A 24732-nucleotide genomic window follows, 5' to 3' on the forward strand; every position below is an offset into this window, starting at 1 on the left:
AACTATACCTTGGAGTCATTCTATGTAGACAGATAGTAAACCATAAACATTAACATTATTTGGATGCAACATTTGCACAACCCCAGCTGTGTGTGTTCATGTTCAAGGTGGAGGTGATGAAAATGGCCTACCAGCAGGGGGAGACAGAATTTGAGGATGAGGAACAGGAGAATGGAGAGGACCATGCTGCTTCGCCACGCAATGTTGGACACAACATCTATATCCTTGCACATCAGGTACACCCACACACTCCTGCACATATGAAACTCCTGCACAAACTTAACTTTTGTCACATCTGTAAGTGTAGGGTATATGGAAAACATTTGCCGGCCATAAATATTGAAACTGTATTTTGCAATATATGGCAAGTTTTCAACTGTGGCAAAAGATACAAGTGAAGACAGATGTGTAGTTTCAATTACGTATGTCACTTCCATCAGCGAGAGTTAGATTACCATTCCTTTGATTCTGTTTAATCCACAATAAAGTTACTTTATTTACTTTATTTGGTACAGTATTTACTATACCAAAGCCAATTTTTACTTTTACCTGTTAGGAAGTGTCAGTTTTGGGCATTGCATAAGAAGAGTTTAATTAGAAAATTTATCTAATGAACATCTGTGAACATAAAGCCTGCCTACTTTGATTTGATTGGGGATCTCAAACATTTTGACAATGACGAGCGGAGTTAGACTACTGAGGCATCTCAGACGAGAAGTCAGTAATCTTGGCATTGTGCAATATTCTTGCAGCACCAAAGCAGAGTTAATATTAGGCAATTATTTCACAACCTTTATTATATACACCTCAAAAAACACTGAGGTCCGGACCCCAATGGTAACCCCAACCATAATACTAAATGGCATATCTCTTTATCTAAGAGCGCTTCATTAGATCATTGTTGTGATCTGATTAACCTGCCATTTCAGCTGTCGCGTCACAACAAGGAGTTACAAATACTACTAAAACCAGGCGGGGAGGACCAGGCCCTGGAGTATTACACAAAACACACCGCACAGATAGAGGTAAAACATTCAAATGCTTTTAACATAAAACCTTGATATACATGTTGTTTATTGTTTTTAAAGTCTCATCTTTGCACGTGCTCTTTTATGTGTTTATATACACAGATAGTCCGCCAGGATCGCACTATGGAACAGATTGTGTTTCCCGTACCGAATATCTGCTCTTTTCTGACAAATGAATCCAAGCTGCGTGTGTACTATGGTACAGAGAGAGACGAACAGGGCAGTAAAATAAATGACTTCTTCCTGCACGCAGATGATCTCTTCAATGAAATGAGGTGGCAGAAAAAACTAAGAGGTAAATGTGTGTTTGCATGGTTTTCTTTGCATGTTCATTCGCTAGTGTTTCATTTTAGTGTTTGAAAATGGTTTAATTCAGCCCCTTCTTCTCCATTTATGTTAGATGTACATTCACTTTAAACATTTTATTAGTTGCAAAACTGGTAGTACTTTACATGTTTTATGTTGTCTTTTTTATTGTCAAAATTATGAAAAAATGTTCAAATTATGCTATACACTGAGCCATTCTGAGCAAATAGTTGTCTAATTGTACATGAGAAGCTTTCTATATCATAATTTCTGAAATATATCCCTTTCATTTTGTTTTTAGCACAGCCAGTTTTGTATTGGTGTAGCCGGAACATGTCGTTCTGGAGTAATGTGTCTTTTAACCTGGCTGTTCTCATTAATCTTTTGGTGGCGTTCTTCTACCCTCTGGACGGAATGAGTGAAAGTGAGCTCTCTCTATAGTGTCCTCACGATTCAAACTTTCTTTCCACAATATCCCTGACCTGTGTTTGAACATTTACACCGTACATGTGATGTGCATGTTTCAGGTTCACTGGATCCTTCTCTTTCTCTGTTGCTGTGGGTGTGTTTGTTGGGGTCATTGAGTTTTGTGTTAATGTCACCGAGGCCGAACGCAGTGCGAGTCCTGGTCATCTCCACTGTTCTGCAGCTGGGGTTCTCAGTGGGGCTGCAGCATATGCTGACACTCCTGGGAGCTTTTAATGTAAGATCACAAACACACATGGGAGGGCTTTATTTTGAGTGCATATAACTTCTTACACTGTACACACAGTTTCTTTAAAAATTTAAATTACATGGTGTCAGTCTTTATTGACACTCTGACCTCATTTGGTGTCTGCACAGGTTTGTAATAAGATAGTGTTCATGCTGAGCTTTGTGGGTAACCGTGGGACGTTTACCCGTGGTTACCGGGTGATGGTGATGGATAAAGAGTTCCTGTTTCATCTGTTGTACCTTCTCATCTGCACTCTGGGCCTTTTTGGACACGTCTTCTTTTACAGTCTACTGGTCTGTCTGAAAACCTTATTACATTGTTTGGAGACAAAATTTTTGGTCCCACTTTATGTTAAGTGTCTTTAACTACTATGTACTAACATTTAACTTAATCATTTGATACACTTCTCTTATCATACATGTTTTTACATTGTACTTATATTTAAAAAATACATGCATGTAATTACAGCTGTAATTAATTTCTATAATTGCATCTATAATTACACTGTTGACCCTTCCCTTACTACTTTAACCCACCCTTAAACCTAACCATACCATGAAAGCATACCCTAACCTAACCTAACCTTACCCTATCTCACCACAATAGCAGCAAAAGTGTTTTTCAATACAACATACATCGTACAAGTACACAGTAGTTAAAGACACCTAATATAAAATAAGGTGACGAATGAATAAATACATAAAAATATTATGTTTTTTTTTTAATAATATATGTTTTTGTGTAATAAATAAATAATAACATTATGGGTTTTTTATTTTTTAAACAAAATAATTATTATATATATAACCGAAGAGTGACATATTTTCATGATGCATTTAATCATTTAGTATAGAATTAAATAATTGTCAGAGCAAATATTTACTTCACTAATGTTAATTTATTGTACTTCTGTGTGTGTGAGTGTAGTTGTTTGACCTGGTGAACAGGGAAGAGACTCTTTTGAACGTAATCAAGAGTGTGACACGAAACGGCCGCTCTATTGTCCTGACAGCTGTTCTGGGTCTGATCCTGGTCTACCTCTTCTCCATTGTTGGATATATGTTCTTTAAGGACGACTTCATCCTGGAGGTGAACCGCATCCCCAATGGCACTCTGGGTAACACATGCACACACACACCAAAGCAAATCACAAAGTAATGTTCATACTGGTGGTTTTGAATATCTTTTCTGTTGTGTATGAATGTGTGTGTGTCAGAGGAGGGAGTAAATTTGGCTGCTGGTTTCCTGTCTGAGGGGGTCTGCAATGTAAAAAATGGGTCGTGTCTCCCTGCGGATGTGGAGGAGGGTGAGCAGTGAAATTTATTCTAACTAGGGCTGTCAATTGGTTAAAATGTTTAATTCAGTTAATTGCATGATATGCTGATTAATTAATCAAATAAATTACATATATCAATATTTTCCTGCAAATTTAAATATTATGAGCATAATTTAAAGACATTATCATGTTAGACATGTAAAATATGTTTTTAGTAAAAAAAAATTTTGTAATAGCATTCAGATCAGGGGTAAGATTAAATCTGTTATTTTATTTTAATTAATAATTGATCAAATTTATAATAATAATATTAATAATAATATTTATTATTAACTAAAATAACAGTAATTATTATTAATGTATTAAAATTACACTTAAAAGTGACAGCTCTATTCCAGTTATTTCAATCATATTATCCAATCTTTTAAATATTAAATTATCCTTTTTAGGCAATATTTTGTGCATCAGTCGTACACTGGCAGTGAGTGGAAATAGTGCTTTTACATTGAGTATTTTGTGTTTATAGATGATGTAGAGCGAGCGTGTGATTCTCTGTGGATGTGTATGATCACTGTACTGAGTCACGGTCTCAGGAGTGGTGGTGGAGTTGGAGATGTTCTGCGCAAGCCATCCAAAGAGGTGCGCACAAATATATATTTACAATAACAGTTCATTTTTCTTAATAACAGCCTCAATCAAAACCTGTGTGTGCTTTCAGGAGCGTCTGTTCGCTGCACGCGTCGTGTATGATCTTCTGTTCTTTTTCTTGGTGATCATCATTGTGTTGAATCTCATCTTTGGTGTCATCATTGACACATTTGCCGACCTGAGAAGTGAGAAGCAGAGAAAAGAGGAGATCCTCAAGACCACATGTTTCATCTGCGGTGAGATGAGACACACATCCTCTCAACAATCAGTTATCCTTAACCATATATGTGCCTTTACATGCGATTGGGTTTTTATTTTTTGGGTAATTTTCTTGTTCACCCACAGGTTTGGAGAGAGATAAGTTTGATAATAAAACAGTGACGTTTGAGGAGCACATCAAGGAAGAGCACAACCTATGGCATTACCTGTTCTTCATTGTGCTGGTGCGGGTCAAGGACTCCACTGAATACACAGGCCCTGAGAGCTACGTAGCTCAGATGATCAAGGTGAGAGCATCCATGGTGGCGACTGTCTACTTTGAAATTATCACGAGGCTTTTATGAGAAAACATATATTTTTGTGTGTGATCTGATACTAATCATCTGAAGCTCATTGCCCTTAGAAGGTCAGTAGTTGTTTTTTTTTTTGTTTTTTTGAGGATAATATTTATTTTAACATTCTAGAAATGGGGGCAGGAAGATGAAGCAAGTTTATAAGACAAAAATTATAGGATAAAAATTATATTAACTTAAAATCTAATATAATGTATATTTTTTGCATTTTAATTTTTTTGTTTGTATAAAACAAAAAATTTAAAATGCAAAAGCAGCTTAATAAAACCATAAATTGTTTTATCGGTTAGCATGACCTCTTTAACCTCCATCCAGGAACACAATTTGGACTGGTTTCCTCGTATGAGGGCCATGTCACTGGTCAGCAGTGATGGAGAGGGTGAACAGAATGAACTACGCAGTCTGCAGGAGAAACTAGAGTCCACAATGAGGTTGGTCTCCAACCTGACCAATCAGCTCACAGAGCTCAAAGAGCAGGTGCGTGTGCAACTTGTTTAATAAAAGTGTGTGAGTACACACTATAAATTCTTCCAAAGTTGTAAAAAAAACAAAAAGCCTGTTCTACACTAAAATTGCATAAGCTGTCAATTTGTGGTATGAGGTGTGTATATCTAACTTAAAGGTGCAGTAAGCGCTTTCTGGTAAACGCTGTTGATATTTGAAATCACCAAAACAAACACGCCCCTACCCAAAAGGATCATACTCCTATCTTGATGCCCCCACCCCCGCATTCACGTACAACACAGGCAACAACTATGGCGGAATCTGCTGTGCCTGCCGCTCGAGGGTATAATGTCATCAATAAGTGAAAGCAATTTGTTTTACTATGATAATTCAGGTTGAATGTTTAATTGTTTTTTAGCTCCTCTACTTCTTCGTTGGCAAATTCATCCCTTCAATCCCAAAAAACAAACACCATTTTCATGAACAGCTCCCTAGCTACATAACACAATAGTCCAAGTAACTAATAAATTACAAATGTGACAACATTAAGAAGTTATAGCGATCACTAAAGGGAAACCAAAAGAAAAAACGTATTAAAGAGTATGTTCTCACTTTTTGGACACACTTTGGGAGACGATGCTTGAAATGAGCGGTGGAGGAGGTTTAGATATTCCACACATCTCTGCCATCTCTCTCTTTCTGTAGTCATTCTGCTAATGCCTGTCTTCACTGAGCTCTCTCTCCTCCCCCATCATGTGTATACGCCCCTTACTGCTGATTGGATATTAGTGTGCAGCACTACTATCAGCAGCGTTTTTCAAAAATCGCTTACACCTTTAATTGTTTTGTTTGAACTCATCCTTGTGTATCAATCTTCAGATGACTGAGCAGAGGAAACACAAGCAGCGGATTGGTCTGCTGGGAAACCCCGCCCACCTTAATATCAACCCACAGCAGCCAGCATGAAAGGCGGGGCCTGAGGTCTGACTGACATCATGGGAGCACCAGTCAAGCATGTATGTGCTCATAAAAGCATGTTATATTGTCTTAGTATGGACTCTAACATGGTCATGTCTAGCCACGTGGATCTGTACGCTCACTCGAAAGGCCTTGAATCATGATATTTTGAACCTCATTGCTGTATGAGGTGCTATATTAATTTTTTTTAAGCACTGACATGATCACAAGAATCTTTGCACTGTGTATGAGTATAGTATTATAGGATACTTTCACGGAGTGGTTCTCAGAATTATGTCCCTCTGGTTTTCTTTGCACCTTTTTATCAAAATGGATCCAGTTTGAGATTAATATAATGTGTGATATTTTTGTATATTTTTTTCTGTGTATATTTATTTTGATATTTCTCTCTTTTAGAATTTCTGTTACTGTGATTGACAACCATATGGAAGGTTTAATAAACACCTACACTGACTTTTACTAGAAAATGGTCTGTAAACATTTTTTATAGTATCAGCTAACAATGAATGAGACTAAATTGGCTTTAAAATTTAGGTTCGCTTCATAGAAAAATATCTGCTATAAAGATGCAAAATTGTGTAAATAATTTATCAGAACTTGGAGACAATATTACATGGCAGATTGATTTAATGAGAAAATGTGACATTGTGCGTCAAATTTGAGAACCATGAGCTTCAAACACATTAGCATATTCAGCCCTGCCGATCACAGCGACCCGCAGGACAGATTAAATGACAGATTTACAGAGCTCTTCACATTCGGTTCTCAGAAGTGCTCTTCAAACAATAGGAAAAAAAAAAAAAACAGTACTGGTAATAAGCATGACAATAATTGAGATGAAAACATTTCAATCACCTTATCTCCATAAACACTATAGACTGTATCTTACAAAAAAAAAAAAAAACATTTTAAGCACAAATCAATTTCAAATATATATATAGTTGAGATTTAAGAAATTGTTTTTAGTCCAAAAATAGTTATTAAAGAAAATAAGTATGCTTAATGTGCAAAAAAAAAAAAAAAAAAAGCCAACTTTGTACCAAGGCTTTAAAAATGTAAACATTATATTTTGCAGGAAACATAACAGAGGTAATATATTTGAAAATTCCTTGCTACATTTGAGCATTTTTAAAACGCTCATGTGTCACAAGTCTGATAGAAGCTGCAACATCCCGGTGGTTTCAACACTGTACAAAGTAAAGTTTATGTGCGCTGATAAATCTGGAGTGATTTTTTAAAACCGAGTTGTGTATTCTGTTTTCATGTATAGCATTTAGTGTTAAATAACAGCCAAAACACTTAATTTAAACTCCACTGTGTGAATGACTGAGATGTAAATTATTGCTTAAAGAAATGTGAAGCCAGAAAGCAAATCAAACATTAAACAGTCATTATGTGGAGAAGACACACACCTGCACCAATCATTTAGTCCCACATACAAAACAAAATGTTAATGATTTCAGCAAAAATCTTAAGTAAAGAATACTTGCATCTCATTCAAATCTGTTCTGAGCCAGTCTCAAATGCAAGCACAGACCTACACATGTGAACGCACACTCACACCCACACCCCAACACTAGGGTTATTAAATCAATAACTGGATTCCAGTCACCTATATGGCAATTGAGAAGAGAAAAAATACAAATCTGAGGCCTAAAATTGCTCAGTCTTCAGGACTCATAACTGACTTTCTGCCCAATGTTTTCAAAACACATAGAAACCAATTAGAGGAGTCACATAAAAAGGATGGAACAGCCTGATGGAGTGTTGCTTATGAACAGGATGCCATAGGTCAATAGTGGGCTGGAACAGTGAGAAGAGCCTCTTCTGCCAGACGGGAGATGTCCACATTCTGTCAAAGGACAGATTTTTAATTTAAGTTCAAAACCCAACAGAATTAATATTTATATATGCAAAACGACTGTGGTTTTCTTACCTCAGGTTTGTCTCTGTGAGTGTTCACTGCTTCTACATTAAGATAGATTGACTCCACTTTACATCCTAGTACAGGAGAGAATCTAGGTTACATTAAAGTACATTTCAAGAGGTCATGTTTCCAAGTAATTAAATGAGCTCTTCAACAAATAAAACACCAGGGAGAAATGCTCCCTCAAGGATTCTGCTAATTTCTCAGCGTGTCTTGAAGTGCTTTCATAAATCACTGCCGTAACAGAGTAAAATAATCTCCAATTCATTTTTGGCTACATCAAACTACTTAATTAAAGTCGGCTTTCCTCGTTCTGTTCTTAGTGTTAAAATGCTCAATAGTTTCTGCTGTTCATATGGGATATTGAGATCATAACTGATCCCAAATTTCATTTTTGGGTGAAGATACAAGAATATGATGTGCACTTGCACAGCTATGTATGACTATGTGTGTGAGAGAGATGAGTTTCTTACCATAAGCCACAGGTGTAAGCTTCAGAACTGTGTGTAGAGGACATTTCAAATACGGAAGCTCTTCTGGAGGGCAAATAAAAAGGTTAAAGATCATAACAATATGGAAATATTTAATTGACGATGGCATGTTCCCATCTACACACCTGCACTCTTGTCCAGGAAGTAAGCAAGCAGACAACGCATAACAGCCTGGTGACAAATAACCAAAACATTCTCCTGACGTTCAAGCTCCATAATGACGGGCTCCAACCGCTGGACCAGATCTTCATAAGACTGTAAAGAGAGAATGTTACATTTTCTCAGATTTAATGAGGATTTTTTCTAACGGATTGTAAATCTAGCTTTTCAACACACCTCTCCTTTAGGGTAGCGGTACCGATATTTATCCTGGTCTCTGAGGGCGAACTCCAGAGGAAAATGTTCCTGGATCTCCTCATACATCATCTCCTCACACACACCCTGCACACACGCTGAAAGTCACTGACTTGGTACTTTTAAATGCAATTAGAAAGAAAACGTCATCGTATAACACTTACAGCATCAATCTCATTAAGCGCTTTCCATTGTTCATACGGTACACCCAACGCCTCAGCGGTCTGAATGGTCCGCTTCATCTGACTTGTCCACACCTTGAGATCCTTTATATTCTGATCCTGAATAAACCTCCCTAGACCCTGAGCAAACTGACACATACGAGAAACAGAAGAGAGATGGTGAATCCAATTGACCAATCCTGTAGACAATCTTTCACAGACACATATACCGTAACGCACCTCTTTACCACGGGACGACAGGCCTGAATCCCCTCCGATGCGACCTCTGACGTTGAGGTCGCTCTCTCCATGGCGACAGAGGTAGATGGAGCGTGGTGTGATGTGGATGTTCATCAGATAATAAACGATTCTGCTCTGAATGTGGTCGAGGACGCGGTTCACCAAATACCGCTGACCCACGTCCATTATCTTAATGTATGACAACTCCCTGTAAGAAAATACACAACATTAAAGAAACTTAATACAAAGTGTATTAATAATATGATGTGGTATTTACTCTCGGGTGGAACACATTTGGGAACAAATGAAATTGGATTTCTGACCTGTCTAGGTTTTCATCCAGTGGCTGGTAACTGTTCTCATAGCATTTGATCCTCTTCATAAAGTCCTGGATGGCTTCTTCAGTGTTACAGGTCAGTGTAGTCAGGACTTCCCAACTTCACCTGCTGCTCTCCAACACACAAAAAGAAGAGAAATGAATGCTGGGATAATGTAATAAAAAACTACTAATGTATTGAGGATAAATGCTGGAGATTCATCATTCAATCACTGATTAGAATCTCTGATTAAAACTGAGAGATTACAAATCACTGGAATATTACAACTTTGAATCTTTTGTCAGTATTTATTTACTGCCTTACCACAATGTTCTCTGCAATAACTTTGGGGTCTTCACACAAAGACTCCACAAAAAACACCTAAGACAAAAATAGAGACATGAAGATAAAAATAGAGTAAAAGAGTGAAGAAACTACAATGCTGAAGGTTTATGAATGTCACATGCCACTGTCACTGCATAACTTACCTTATAGCCATTTTGTTCTGCAAATCTCATGATGGTGGCCCTCCGTTCTCTGGTTGTGTTTGTGGCATCAAACACCTGAAAAATCAGCACACTTATAAATAAGATTATTTTTATGTCCTTGAAAAAAAGTATCTTATGCTCACCATGGCTGCATTTATTTGATCAAAAACCATTATACTTTGAAATAGTATTACAATTAAAATAACCGTTTTCTATTTTAATATATTTTAGTAAAAAGGTAATTTATTCCTTTGTTGGAAAAGCTGAATTTTCAGCAGTCATTACTCAGTGACCCTTCAGAAATCATTCTAATATGCTGATTTGGTGCACAAGCAACATTTATAATTATTATGAATGTTGTGATAGATTATTTGATTACTAGAAAGCTCAAAATAATTTATTTGAAATAGAAATCTTAACATTATAAATGTTTATAGTCACGTTTGATCAAATTGAATGTGTCCTTGCTAATTACATGTATTAATTTCTTAAAAAAAATAAAATAAAATAGAAAATAAATAAAAATCTACTCACGGCAACCTGGCCACCCTCAACACTAAGGTACTGTCTGACATCATTAAGTGCTGCCAGAGCACACTGCCTTAAAAAAACCAACCAAAAAAACAATCACATGACAACCCAAAATGCACAACAACAGCAAAAATATAAAAACAAGCATCAACAAACAAAACGTAATAAAACATGCTGAATCTTACTTTCTTATCTTCAGCCCTTCCTCATTATCAGGACGAAAGAATTCAAAGCTCTTGTAGATTTTCACACACTCCCTCCTATACTGTCCCACATTGAATTCTGCAAAAAAAATACACAGATTTACTGGCTGTAGAATTAATCTTTAATTGTTCATAAGTATGTGTGCATTATGCATCATTTCCATACCTTTTGTTGCTACACCAATCCAGTTGAGGTAGCGTGTGAGTTTTTTAGAAATGTAGGTTTTTCCTCTCGCTGGCAAGCCCACTGTCACAATGAGAGTGGGACAGTTGGTCATGCAAACTGCCAAGAGACAGAGAGACAGAGAATAAAAATGCATCTGTAAATATCAATTGTTCTTTGTACAGCAGAAAGGACAGTGAATATGGCCTTTGTTTCATTTTCAGTTAATATAAAAAAATCTGACAGAGCCAACCATGTGGACAGAGACGAACGTCGGTCAGGGTAACAGACATGCAGCGTCTCTGAGGCTTCTGAAAGAATTTTAATTTGTTTATGGTTTGATGTTAATAAATGTATTCTGGTTATTGTGAAATATTATGAAAGCCTTAGGAAACATTGGTTTCATTCCCTTAATACTCTTTACGTTAACCAAATTCAACCAAAACACTGACATAAGAAATTATTTCTGCAGAATTATATCAATTTATGGCTGAACCAAATCTTTTGAGATATATATATATATATATATATATATACACACACACACACACACACACACACAATGTAACAAACTCAGATTCTACCTCTTTTTAATACATTCAGTCCTTCTGACATTTATAAGATATTTTATTTTCTGCACTTCACTAAACAAAAATTCATTTCTCATGGTTATCAAGCTCCTCAATTTCTGCTGATTCCTCAGATACTGAGAGATCATGTGCATGGTGTACTTTATTCTCTGCTGACTAGTTAAATAGGAATCCTACTGAGACTTTTCAGCATCAGATTGTGTCGCAAGTACAGCTCATTCAACTTTAGGTTCATGGAGTTCAAAACATCTGCCAATTAGATGAAAATCAGCATATAATTAAGTAAGTCCATACAAGCGTAGAGCATCTTTGATAAACGGCGTCGCTCAGCAAACCTGCTCTTTAAAAGGCTATAAACTTTCTCTTAAAACCCTGTATGGCAGCAGCTTTGGAGCCACAGTGAGCTGGAAAAAAACTCAACTGTTGCACGCTTACTTTTTGCCCATTTAAATGCAACAGGCCCCAAGGAATTTAAAGGACATCCCTAAATTCAAACCACAATACTTATTTCCCACCCACAGCCACATTTTGCTTTACAGAGTGAATGCAACCACAAAGGTTCACCACTTTTCTCAAAATAGAAAAGGATAGCACATGATGGTATTTTTTAACCCCCTCTGGAACATTAAAACAGCTTTCATTCTAGGCAAGACAGCTGAAAACCAGACTGCACAATTTCCACTATGGAATCATTTCAAAAATAATTCCAAAAGGATGATTATCAATGTCACAAATTGCTTATTTGATTAGAGACTTAGAAATAGTGTAGAATCTTAAATATTACAACTTCTGCGTCCCAGATTTTTAGTGTGGACTTTTCTGTAGCCAATAAAACTACCAGAATGTAATGAATTGTTTCATTCTGTATATCAAAACATGAAAACGACAAACACCAGATCACATTCCCTCATGATGTTTATCATCAGGGGGACAATGAGCTGATGATCAGCATGAGCTTTAGAGCATCCGAGATCCTGCAGTTCAGTGTTCACACACTGAGCACATGGGCCGCGAATGTTGATGCGCCATTGACCAATCAGAGACCGTCTACAGTCAGGGTTCAGCCAATAGAACACCAGCGACGCAACACAATGCACGCAACTACTGTACAGTACCGGTGCTTAAAAAAAGAAGAAAAAAAGTACCGGTGCTGAAAACATGCTTGCCTTGTATCTCACATTACAGGATATTCAGCTGATATGCTCATGATGCTGACTTGATACTAGTATATGAAGTAAATACGTAGAGGGCGGGCTGCGGAGCTAGTGATACAGCACTTTAGACTTGTGACGCTTTGGACATAAGCTGTTCCCAAACACTCAGTGTTTACTCTTGCCAGACATTGGGAGGAAATTACTGTTGCTAAATACTATAGAGCGAGCTTCAATGTAGCTTACTGTACTTTATGTATCCGTCAGGTTTTGATGCATGCGGTCCTGGTTGCATCATTCCCGTCTTAGCCTACTATGCGACGCCTATTTAGCCGGTGTTCACTGGGTTTACTTGCAGTATAGTGCTTCATCTTTAAATGCAAGGCTACAAAGTGCACTCGGAATATTATCCGATGAAATTACATAATTAAATCAATGATTACAAACAAGCACATATGGTAAGAATTTTCCTAAAAACAGCATACGCCATTACTTCCGCACCTGGGAGCATATTATTACTCGACTCCAGATGCTAACTTTTAACATATTTCCCCCTAAACCTAAAAGATACGGCACACTAACCCTGGTACATTCGCACCTAAAACCAAAGGTAAAAATCTAACAGATGCGCGTGTAGGCATGCAAGTATCAAAAATTACGCGGGAATTTGTAATAAAAATAAGCGCGTTTGGGACAATAACACATAAAGTGAACACATGCACATAACTACATTGTCTCTGATCGTTTGTAGTCGTGAAACGCTGGTATTCGCCGAAAGCATACCTCTCTTTTGAGAAATGTGTTTTTCCGGCAGTCCGTTCTTGCATGGCATCCATATTTTCCGCAGTGGGTTTTGTGTGAGCTCTCTGGGAATCGCTATTATAACATCTTCTGTTGAACTCATCCTGGCTGTATTATCATGACCCGGTTCTTCAGAGTTCTACGCCTGACCTCTGTTACTGAGGGAACTAACTGAGCTGCTTACGGTGGGCTGTATGTCATATCGGCTGAGCGTTATCAATGACCGACTTTACCGTAATACCAACAAAAAACGCGCAACTTGCTAAAGAAAAAAAAAATTGGAGAAAAAAAAAAGTTTCATAATCAGGCAATGAATGACTCGTTGCATAAACACAGCCACTTACTTTTCGGTTAAAAACGAGATCGGTCTACGTTTTATTCATCTGACTTTTAAAAAGGTATTAAAAAATTAGATGACTTGTAAGGACTTGTCTACGCAGTTTATGCAACTGGCCACTAATATATGAATAAAACAGCTTATTTTAGGCTGCATAATCAGTTTTGTTATGAGACCGACAACGTCTAACATGATTTTTTATCACTTTTTTCGCTGAATAGCGCATTGCATGCAAGAAAAAAAAAACGTAATAACTCACTGAATATTTTAAACTCGTTTAAAATCGTTTAAAATGCAAGAGATGTTGGTTATAATATTAGTACTGGGTTAGAAGGCACACATGCGCTGAAAATTACACAACGCACACTAATATCACAATGTATCTCGTGTGTTAAAATCTACCGTAAAACTACTTAATGATGTGGCCAAACAAACTGAACAGGAAGGCAAAGAAGAAGTTACGAAGCGATGGCATAAGTTTGAGGGGAAAAAAACAGCTCTGCTGCTGTTCACATGAATTGCACATGGGTCGTGAATGTTGATGTGTCTTTGTCCAATCAAAGCCCCTCGCCAGAAAGGAGTCGACCAATAGAATACCAAAAACACTGCACGAGGAGGCGTGCGCTGTGAGGGGCGCATGGTAAATATCTTACAGGACTTGAACATTCTGTTCTTTTTCGTCAACAAACTCGTAAATAATTTTACTAAGAACTTTGTCCTATAAATACTTAAAACAGAAAGTACAGGCTCATCATTATAAGCAGAAATGTTTTGGTTTCAACAACAATAACGTTTTGCATGGTCTTCCCTGCTGAAAGAAACAACAGCTAAAGCCATGTGTTTCAGCCTGGTCAGCTGATTTAGCAGCTGGTTTTAGAGAGGTTTTGACCACTTCTTTAGCTGGTCCGGCTGGTCAGGCACAAGTTGACCAACCAGCCTGGGAGACCATTCTAAACCAGCTAAGACCAGGCAACCAGCATAGGCTGGTTTTAGCTGTTTTTTTTTTTTTCAGCAGGGTTAACATTCAACAAGGGTTTAACCGTTACAGTCTGAGGTGTCTGCACATCTGAATCATGTTTATTTTTTGATAGTTGAAAATAAGAGCACTTTCCTCTCTTTAAAAGCTTTTTTTTTTTTTCATAGTTTTGAGAAATATTGTAGTTTCAAGTACGGAAACTGATCTTAGACCATCATAAGCAATATTTCTGGCTGTACATTAGCTATATCAGTTTATATAAGTTTACTAGAAATAATAATACATATAGGCCTATACATACTGAATATTAGCTAATATGCCTGAGAATTTATGATACAATGAAATTAGCTAATGTACACTACCAGTCAAAGTCAAAATTCAAATAATAGTCTAGTAAGTCATCAAAATAATGCAGAAACATAAATGAAAGTATTTAGTGACCAAAAAAGTTCTTATGTAGTTTCAACCAGCTTTTGCTTTTTAAACGTTTCATGTGTGCTGGTCACTTGTTGGCTGCTTTTCCTTTATTATCCAGTCCAATCCTTTAAAAATTTGTTTCAGCCATTATAAGCATGCACATCAAAATGTAAGATGTGTCCAAACTTACACTAGCAGTGTATTTATTTTAAGTGGGTTTGTTTTGCAGATGCTACAGAGGGATATCCCGCAGATAAACTCAACAGAAAATGGTTCAACAAAACAGCAGGATAATAGGGCCATCTTGTGGTTCAATGGTGAATCACACTTGTGTAAAAGATGCATGTGAATTCAAGATTTTTCTAATTTGTCTTAATTATTCTTAAAACATTTTCAACAGTTCTTCATTTAACTAGATGGCAAAGACACAAAATAGGTGATGAAGAGAGGGAGGGAAAAAAGGTGAGTGTCCAGTAAGCGGGTCAGGAAGACTAATCTCCTTAGACAGGTGGGAGAACAGCAAGCTCAGGTACTCAACCACTAATATATTTTCCACCTGAGATCTGTGTGGTTCTCAAAAACTAATTTTTAGAATTAGTAGGTATCAGGTCCACTGACAAATAATAGTTGAAAAAGATAAAGAAATATAGGCAAAGAGTTTTTAAAATAATATTTGAATTATTATAGAATAATAATGTGTATGAAAGGATTTCCACCTTTATAGACACAGTGACCTACTTGGTAATAATGACTTTGATTAGTAAACTAAAACATAATTAGGATTTAAAAGCAGCTATTTAATATCCAAACCATATCATCTGGTCACAGGAGTTCCTCAGGGATCAGTTCTTGGACCTCTCCTCTTCTCCATATACACTACATCGCTGGGACACATTATACAGCCACATGGTTTGTCCTACCATTTCTATGCTGATGACAAACTACTCTACTTTTCATTTCGACCAGATGATAGCTGCACGGATCTCAGACTGCTTGGCGGAAATCTCGGCACAGATGAAAGAACATCTCCAGCTCAACCTAGCAAAGAAGACAGAGCTTCTCGTCTTCCCTGTCCTTCCCTTCACCATCCAGAAGCCTGAGGTCGGTAAGTGAGCGACGCCTTGTGGTGCCTTTGCTGAGAGGCACAAAATCACTTTCCAGAACATTTTTGTTCACTGTTCCTTGTTGGTGGAATGATTGTTTTGGAGGAAAAAAATCTGTATTAGTTCAGTCTTCATTTAGCATGATATCATTATCAAGTTCAGAAGGACATCTTTTAACAGAACATCTTTTAACTAAATAGAATCATTAATAATAATAAATAGAATCATTAATAATCTACAGGAAAATAAGCAGTGCTGTTATTAAATATTATGATCTGATGGTTTTGAAAAAAAGACATCACTATTCTCTAGTTTGAGGAAATGTTTTGTTTCCTTAAAATTTTAAAACAACATATTCTATCACAATGCTTGACTGTTAATGAGCTTGAGTTTATTAAATGAGCATTATTTGTTTTTCAAAAATAGATGTCTTTCCCTTTCCCTCTTCCTCAACCGCCCACATAGCAGCCTGTGACATCAGAGCCTTTTAAACTCACAAACAGATGAGAGCATGAGAGCTTTCTGTGTATGTGAGTGGGCTGAAACTGCATTAGATAGCCAGCAATTCAGCGGACCTTACATATATATATATACCATACAAATTCAGTAGACATGGAAAAAAGACATGTACGCAGACACAAAACCAAGTTAGACCTGAATCCCTACATATACACAAACGCAGACACAAAAACGACTTAGGCCTGAATCCTTAAATAGGATTGGAGGAATAGAGTTGAACTTTCACACAGATAACCATAAAGGGAGAGGGAGCAAGACAAAAATGGAAAGTGCGCCACACATGCGCAAGAAATAAACAACATAAGGAGGAAGAATAGGAAAGCACAGAAGGAAGAACTCTCTGTGGATGTAGAGGACAAAAAAGATAAAAGTACAGAAGGAAAAGAGAACTGATAGGAGGAAGTAGATATCTCAGGAAAGAAAAGATAAACAAAGAAAGAGATAAATTTTAACATGGGTCACGGACACAGAAAGATTTATCAGCTCTTACACAAAGGCCTGAAATATTTTGCCAGGGTGTGTTACCATAGTAATCCACCCACCAATAGGGCTCACTGCTGACACACCCTAATAAGACCTACTCTGAAAACCCCTGTCCACCCCTTTATCTCAAACCAGCACACTAACACATTATATTGGACAGTACAATTGCACAGAACAAAGTAACATCTGTATCATGGTTTGGTTTTATCTTGGATGATATCTTGGATGATAGTGCAGCTCTAAGTCAGAATTTAGGCATACTATGCAATTTGATCTAAGTACACACACACAAAATCCCCAAATTAGGCTCTAACATCCATCACTCTGACCGAATTGTCTTGAATGCATGCCATATGTCTTATAGTAACACTAGGAGTGTCTGCCTTTAATCATTACAAATTCTTATTTAACCCATGCTGCCATACAAAATCTTATATAAACAATCTATATAAAAACGCAAACATAACACAATATAATACAGACAAAATCCCATTTTCACATAATACCTACCTGCATACTATTACCATTTCAAGATAGATAGATAGATGTCGTGGGAAAGCTAGAAGTACTTCTTTCGTCCATATAATAAGCATTAGTTCACTTAACACATTCACTGCGAGCTCACTGTTCACAGTTAAAAGAGTTTCATATGGTCCTGATGCCAAACACAACTGACCCGCAAACACGGTTGCTGGAGGGAAGATTTCGTGTCTTACCTGTCCCGTCAGGGTTTTGTCTGTCTCGAATGCGGCTAGAATTCCTCATCATCCAGGTTATAATAAAGAGCAGCGGGCGGCAAACGTGTTCAGGCGAGGGCTTTTGTGGAAGAGCTTGAGCTTGTCCCCATTGGCTCGCGGAATCATTGTTTAGAAGCGCACCGCAGCACGGTGCTTTTAAATACAGGATTTGTGTGCGCGTTTAGATTACAGACGCGCGTCTAAAAACAGCCACATGGGAGTCCCAGACTTCAGAGAAACAGATTGAGGCCAGAGTAACGCCTATAACACTCACACTTATTATGTAATGCCAGATGAGTTGCTTTTCAAGGGTAGATTAATTAAAATGAGCTGTAGATAATGAAGAAATACAGTGACATCTCTTTCTCTCTCTCTCTCTCTCTCTACACCCACCTATTCTAATCCACTTACAGAAATTGTACTGTTCACCTTTTAAATACACATTCATTAGCAGTACTGCACACATGCAGTGGGTCAGCTTAATATCAAGAACCCAAGGGCAGAATGTGATAATAATGCCTTGCTTTATCTATCTATCTATTAGGGAAGTAATCTGAAAGCTGTTAATTTATCAGTCACTATCACACAGAACATTATACATTTCGTGCTGTCATTGACTAATGCTGTCTAAATAGCTCTAACAACAAACACTTTATTGACTACTTATGTAAATTAAGTAAAGTCACTATGATAAATAGTATCCAAAAGGTATTTGGATAGTTAAGCTACACCTAAAAATGTATGAATGTCATAAACTAAACCACAAAACTAAAAGTCTGTCATCATTTATTCCTCCTCATGTCGCTCCAAACCTGCATGACTTTCTTCGGTGAAACACGCACAAAAAAATATTTTAGAAGAATATTGGGAACCAAACAACTTTAAAGCCCATTGAATGGACAAAAACACTGAGACATTTCCTAAAATATCTTTTTAATGTTCCACACAACACACAAGTACAATTTTCAAGCAAAATGTTTCACAAAAATGAATTTATTTTGGTTTTAAATTCTAAAACAATAGACAAACTTAAAGTATAAAGTATTTAGACACTTTATAGTTGCCTTTAGTCCAGAAACTGTTTGCCACTGTTGTTTTGATTAGATTTGATTACTTCATTGCATCATTGTTAAAAAAAAAAAAAAAAAAAAAAAAAACACAGTTGTGCTGCTGAGAATATATTAATAAAGATATATATTCAGTGTGTAAGTGTTTGTAGGGAATAGTGGGATAACAAGACCAGATCCTAATTTTTGCTGTCATAAAGTCTCATATGATGGAGAGGGTGATGGTTTTAAAGGTAATCATCATAGCCAGATTCATCCTCGAAGCCAACTGCAAATATAGAAACATGTCTGTCATATTTAGTAGTTCTTAAGGAGAAAACTGAGTTGAACAAATTAGATTTAGACAGAGGAGTTACCATTATAATGCAAAGTTTTCTTCATTCCAGCTGAGGAGCGATCTTTAACCTACAACAAACACATTTTGATATAAAAATGATATGCAACCGATATTTACAAACATTTCGGTATTTCATACAGTATATGAGCAATATGTGCACATGCTTACAGCTGATTTTAGAGGGGTTGTGGGGGCGCGGTAAGATGGAGGGGGTGGAACATGAATGGTGGAGTTTTGCATGCTAGCACTGCGATTCAGCTTCAGCATGGCCGCCCTGGCATGAAGGGGAAGAGGTGGGAGAGGTCCTTTCCTCTGGGCGAGCGAGATAGACTCTTCATTAACGCTGGAGAGAGTCTGAGATGAGTCATTTATTTGGCTGGACTTGCTCGCTGGAAATGTTTCATCTGAATCAGGATGGTGTGGAACTCTGGATGCACTTCTAAGAGAAAGCCTATACAACCAGGATTAAACCCATATTGGAAAAACACAAATAATTAGAACCCAAATATTCTACACTTAAAAAAAATGTAAAGTAGGATTTGCTTTGAAACAATTCTCAGAAATTGCTAGTACGTTTCACAATTACAAAGAAACAGCAAGTAATGTATTAAATTAAACATGAACTTTTGAAGTCGAAAGACTTGCAAAACTTTTCTTGCAAAAAAGTATTCCAATAATCTTTTTTTATGACATCGGGAAAATCATTTTTTACAGTGTAGATGGTGTAGATTTCAGCACAGACTGTCCCAGGTTGCCTGTCTGTGTTTGTTTTGTTCCTCACCTCTTTTGCACTTCATGTCCTCGAAGACAATTGTCAAGCTTGTCTTTCCAATCAGAAACAGCCCCCACGCTGTATCTGCGTGTAAGCCCTGAGTGAAATGCTGGAGAAGAGAGAAACAGCCGGTGTAATGGGGCTCGGATACACATTGTTCTTATTTTATGTGATTTGCGAGGAGTGTTCCGAGTGTCAGACCTTTGTTGTCACTGATCTGCTTCTGCACAGCAGTGTAGAACTGCTTGGCCTCATCTTCATCTGCAAAGTTTATTCCTATCTGACACTCCTGCATGAACACACACATGTTTGGTTTTCATCATGGTAAAGTCTTTCTATTGACTTCTATTGCTTTTCTATTGGTGATTTAATGATATTTGATTTAAATCCTCTAAGCCCTAAAATCTGAATTGTACTCAAATCAATTTTTATTGTCATTAAGACATTTAGTTTGCTTGGTTGGTCTTGTCCACGCACACACAAACACACATATACAGGTGCTGGTCATATAATTAGAATATCGTGAAAAAGTTCATTTTTTTATTGTAAATTATTTTAAAAAATGAAACTTTCATATATTCTAGATTCCCTACATGTAAAGTAAAACATTTCAAAAGTTTTTTTTTTTTAATTTGTTGATTAGAGCGTACAGCTAATGAAAGTCCAAAATCCAGTATCTCAAAATATTAGAATATTTACATTTGAGTTTCATTATATGACCATCCCTACAGTATAAATTCTGGGTATCTTTTGTTCTTTGAAACCACACTAATGGGGAAGACTGCTGACTTGGCAATGGTCCAGGAGACAATCATTGACACCCTCCACAAAGAGAGGAGGTCACGGAAGGTCATTACTGAATGGGGTGGCTGTTTACAGAGTGATGTATCAAAGCATATTAAATGCAAAGTTGACTGGAAGGAAGAAATTGGGTAGGCAAAGGTGCACAAGCAACAGGGATGACCGTAAGCTTGAGAATACTGTCAAGTAAAGCCGATTCAAACACTTGGGAGAGCTTCACAATGAGTAGAATGAAGCCGGAGTCAGCGCATCAAGAGTCACCACACTCAGACATCTTCAGGAAAAGGACTACCAAGCCACTTCTGAACCAGAGACAACGTCAGAAGCATCTTACCTGGGCTAAGGAGAAAAAGAACTGGACAGTGAACAGTGGTCGAAAGTCCTCTTTTCAGATAAAAGTAAATTTTGCATTTCATGTTGAAATCATGGTCCCAGAGTCTGAAGGAAGACTGGAGAGGCACAGAATCCAAGCTGCTTGAAGTCTAGTGTGAAGTTTCTGAAGTCAATAATGATTTGGGGGGGCTGTGACATCTGCTGGTGTTGGTCCATTGTATTTTATCAAGTGCAAAGTCAATGCAGCCATCTTCCAGGAGATTTTGGAGCACTTTATGCTTCCATCTGCTGACAAGCTTTATGGAGATGCTGATTTCCTTTTCCAGCAGGACTTTAGCATCTGCCCACAGTGCAAAAACCACTTCCAAGTGGTTTGCTGACCATGATATTACTGTGCTTTATTGGCCAGCCAATATGCCTGACCTGAATCTATGGGATATTTTCAAGAGAAAGATGAGAAACAGTCGATCCAACAATATACAGATGATCTGAAGGCTCAATAGTGCCTCAGCAGTGCCACAGGCTGATCACTTCCATGCCACACTTCACTGATGCAGTAATTTGTGCTAGGAGCAAGTCATTTGCTGTAATATGTCCTGCCGATCAAGTATTGAGTGCACAAAAGAACATACTTTAAAGAACTTGAACTTTTCTGTTTTGCAAATCCATTTTTTAATTGATCTTAGGAAATATTCTAATATTTTGAAATACTGGATTTTGGACTTTCATGAGCTGTACGCTCTAATCATCAAAATTTAAAAAAAAACTTTTGAAATGTTTTACTTTACATGTAGGGAATCTAGAATATATGAAAGTTTCATTTTTAAAAATATTTATAATAAAAAAAATGAACTTTTTGATGATATTCTAATTATATGACCAGCACCTGTAGATGATTGGATGCATGTAAACACGCTACTGTATATAGAGAGATACTCTGAACAGTCCTAGAATTAGTTTTGTCACTCACATCACCAGGAAAGGTGTGGAAATAAGGACATGTTTCTGAGTACTCAAATGGTGTATACAGTTCCTGTTCCCATTGCAGCTTGGCCTTCTGCAGAGAGAAAGAGAAAAACCACGGACACACAGAACCTGAGAGACAAGGTACCAAAATACTAGTAACATCCCAATAAGTAATGGGCTAAACATCTAAAGTAGAACCATTGCAAATAGAACCATTCTGAAAAAAAGAATGAATAAAAAAATAAAGCCTGTAGAGCAGAATCAGCACAAGCCTATTCCATAAAAGTTTCTTTATAGTGGAAAAAGGTTCTTTAGATGTTTAAAATGTTCTTCACATTAAATGGTTAGTTCACCCAAAAATGAAATTTCTGTCATTAATTACTCACCCTCATGTTGTTTCAAACCCGCAAGAACTTTGTTCACAAATTACACAAATTAAGATATTTTGATTTTGATGAAATCCGAGTTTTTTTTTAACTCCCATAGAAAGCAATGAAATTACCACATTCAGGTCCAGAGAAGTAGTAAAGACATCGTTAAAATAGTCAACATGACTACAGTGGTTAAAACCTAATGTTATGAAGTGACGAGAATACTTTTTGTGCGCAAATACAAAACAAAAATGACTTTATTCAACAATTTTTCCTCTTCCCTGTCAGTCTCCTACATCAGAACACTGACTCTGTATTGGCCTCAGCATCACACACATGTGTTATGGTGCTCACATGAACAGCGTCAGCCAATACTGAGCTGGTATTCAGACGTAAACACGGAAGCTCTGCACTGCATCAACTGCGTAGGAGACTGACAGAGAAGAGGAAAAATAATTGAATAAAGTCATTATTTTTGTTTTGTTTTTGCACACAAAAAGTATTCTCGTCGCTTCATAACATTAAGGTTGAACCACTGTAGACATGTTGACTATTTTAACGATGTCTTTACTACTTCTCTGGACCTTGAATGTGGTAATTTCTTTGCTTTCTTTGGAAGATAAAAAAAAAACCTGTCGGATTTTATCAAAAATATCAGAATTTGTGTTCCGAGGATGAACAATTTTTTTTTTTAATAATGTGAGGGTAATGACATTTTCAACATATTCAGTGTGCAATATATAAAAACACATTCTGTGGCATTTGTAGAAAAATTACAGAGAAATGTACACAAAATCACCTATTAATTTAATTTTTTAATTTTTAATACCAGAATTTTCTGAAACAATTTCATTTTTAGAAGGAATTATTTTACCATTTGAGATAAACACACTGAGTGTGTGAATGCTCTCTCTGTAGTATCTGTTAGCCTCACCTTAAGACAGTAGAGTCTCATGAATGTTGAATGCATGGATTTATCTTGCACCAGACATAAAACTCCAAAACTGTGACTTTTCCACTCCCTTTTCTTCGGAGGGGCTGCCATTACCAGCTGTACAATACCACATGCTAAAACCTGTAATGTACACAAAGAAACACACATATACATAAATAAATATAGAGTGTGCCTCTGAATGTGCATGATGAGTGTATATAAAGTGCATATTCACATAATATCATGTTTTTAAAAATACACATTCAACCACAAATATCCAGAAAGATCCAGTTCCACCACAGACAGTGTAGTCAGCGGTGTGGTTGTACCATGTCTTTTTGTCTGTACAAATACGCAGTTTTGTCAAGATATGCTGTTTGCATAAGTTTGCATAGTTGAAAAACAATTGTACGTAGCTGTCCTGGCTTCTATGGCTAAACTTGTGAATCATTAAATTAACCACCATGTGTTCTGTCTACAAACCAGAAAAACCAGTGGTCAGTGGTTAGGATCAGGTTGTGTAAGGACAGCAGTAAAACATTATGAGCATTGCATTAAAAGGGTCCAGATTAAGTGAAACAAATGCATGAAAAGAGCATGAAACACCAGCCAAAGGTTTGGATGTACCAATGGGTACTGTGGAGTTGGAATTAGTATCTTTAGATTAAGAAACACTCACTAGAAAACATGGGAAGGGACATACAGAACTGAAACCATTTCTTATATATTCTGAATTATTTGTCATGACTTACATTTCAAACAACATACACTGTAACAGTGAATTATGGTAATGCAATGACAGTAATTCCTGTACATGGTATGGTTTCTTTTAGAAATATACTATGGTATTTTGATCAGTTGATGTATAACAAAATAACTATGCAAAAATGGATGAGGAAACAAAAAAGTCAACTCACACTGCAGTCATGACTTAGTAAACTGAAGAGAAGGCCATTCTCACGAGGTGTCAGGAGCGGACTCAGAATTTGTGACATCTCTTCGTCCTCTGTCTTTGACGTCTGTCTTCTACAGTGTGCTGTTTCTGTTTTCTAAATTCACAGGTGTCCTGATCGATATCATCAAACAAATCACTCTGCTTTATACTTCCTAATGCAAATATCCTGGCATCAGGAAAAACAACAGCTCTATTCACACAACATACACACAAGTTATTTTTATGTTCATAATCCATACT

General features: G+C 36.9%; 3 protein-coding genes across 8 annotated transcripts in view; 1 reads left to right on the forward strand and 2 right to left on the reverse strand.

Moving 5' to 3' along the window:
* itpr1a (inositol 1,4,5-trisphosphate receptor, type 1a) overlaps positions 1 to 6434 on the forward strand; it is a 32654-nt gene extending 26220 nt beyond the window's left edge. For all 6 annotated transcript variants that reach the window (XM_051898255.1, XM_051898257.1, XM_051898259.1 and 3 more), the window contains 13 exons: positions 108 to 236; positions 930 to 1025; positions 1131 to 1323; positions 1636 to 1758; positions 1862 to 2037; positions 2178 to 2342; positions 2977 to 3166; positions 3266 to 3355; positions 3852 to 3964; positions 4044 to 4209; positions 4319 to 4479; positions 4861 to 5022; positions 5869 to 6434. In XM_051898255.1, the coding sequence (XP_051754215.1) occupies positions 108 to 236; positions 930 to 1025; positions 1131 to 1323; positions 1636 to 1758; positions 1862 to 2037; positions 2178 to 2342; positions 2977 to 3166; positions 3266 to 3355; positions 3852 to 3964; positions 4044 to 4209; positions 4319 to 4479; positions 4861 to 5022; positions 5869 to 5955 (1851 nt within the window). In that variant the 3' untranslated portion in view covers positions 5956 to 6434. The remainder of the gene's footprint in view (positions 1 to 107; positions 237 to 929; positions 1026 to 1130; positions 1324 to 1635; positions 1759 to 1861; positions 2038 to 2177; positions 2343 to 2976; positions 3167 to 3265; positions 3356 to 3851; positions 3965 to 4043; positions 4210 to 4318; positions 4480 to 4860; positions 5023 to 5868) is intronic.
* A 142-nt stretch (positions 6435 to 6576) lies between these two features.
* pfkfb4b (6-phosphofructo-2-kinase/fructose-2,6-biphosphatase 4b) lies at positions 6577 to 18139 on the reverse strand. Its single transcript, XM_051898265.1, is given in 15 exon segments — positions 6577 to 7819; positions 7904 to 7968; positions 8368 to 8430; positions 8511 to 8640; positions 8722 to 8826; positions 8904 to 9050; positions 9141 to 9348; positions 9464 to 9549; positions 9551 to 9586; positions 9782 to 9838; positions 9946 to 10020; positions 10480 to 10546; positions 10662 to 10758; positions 10846 to 10962; positions 17936 to 18139. Coding segments are annotated over 15 exon segments (1365 nt in total). The 5' UTR covers positions 17988 to 18139; the 3' UTR covers positions 6577 to 7759.
* Positions 18140 to 18563: 424 nt separating this feature from the next.
* On the reverse strand, positions 18564 to 24621 carry si:dkey-197j19.6 (uncharacterized). Its single transcript, XM_051898266.1, has 8 exons — positions 24455 to 24621; positions 23538 to 23678; positions 22237 to 22323; positions 20334 to 20421; positions 20142 to 20241; positions 19529 to 19811; positions 19380 to 19428; positions 18564 to 19291 (listed from the first exon to the last, which is right to left on the reverse strand). The coding sequence occupies exons 1-8, from the start codon at positions 24530 to 24532 to the stop codon at positions 19251 to 19253; spliced, it is 867 nt and encodes a 288-aa protein (XP_051754226.1). The 5' UTR covers positions 24533 to 24621; the 3' UTR covers positions 18564 to 19250.
* Between the last annotated feature and the right edge of the window lie 111 nt (positions 24622 to 24732).

The sequence above is a fragment of the Ctenopharyngodon idella genome, chromosome 6 (assembly GCF_019924925.1).
Source record: "Ctenopharyngodon idella isolate HZGC_01 chromosome 6, HZGC01, whole genome shotgun sequence".
NCBI lineage: Eukaryota > Metazoa > Chordata > Actinopteri > Cypriniformes > Xenocyprididae > Ctenopharyngodon > Ctenopharyngodon idella.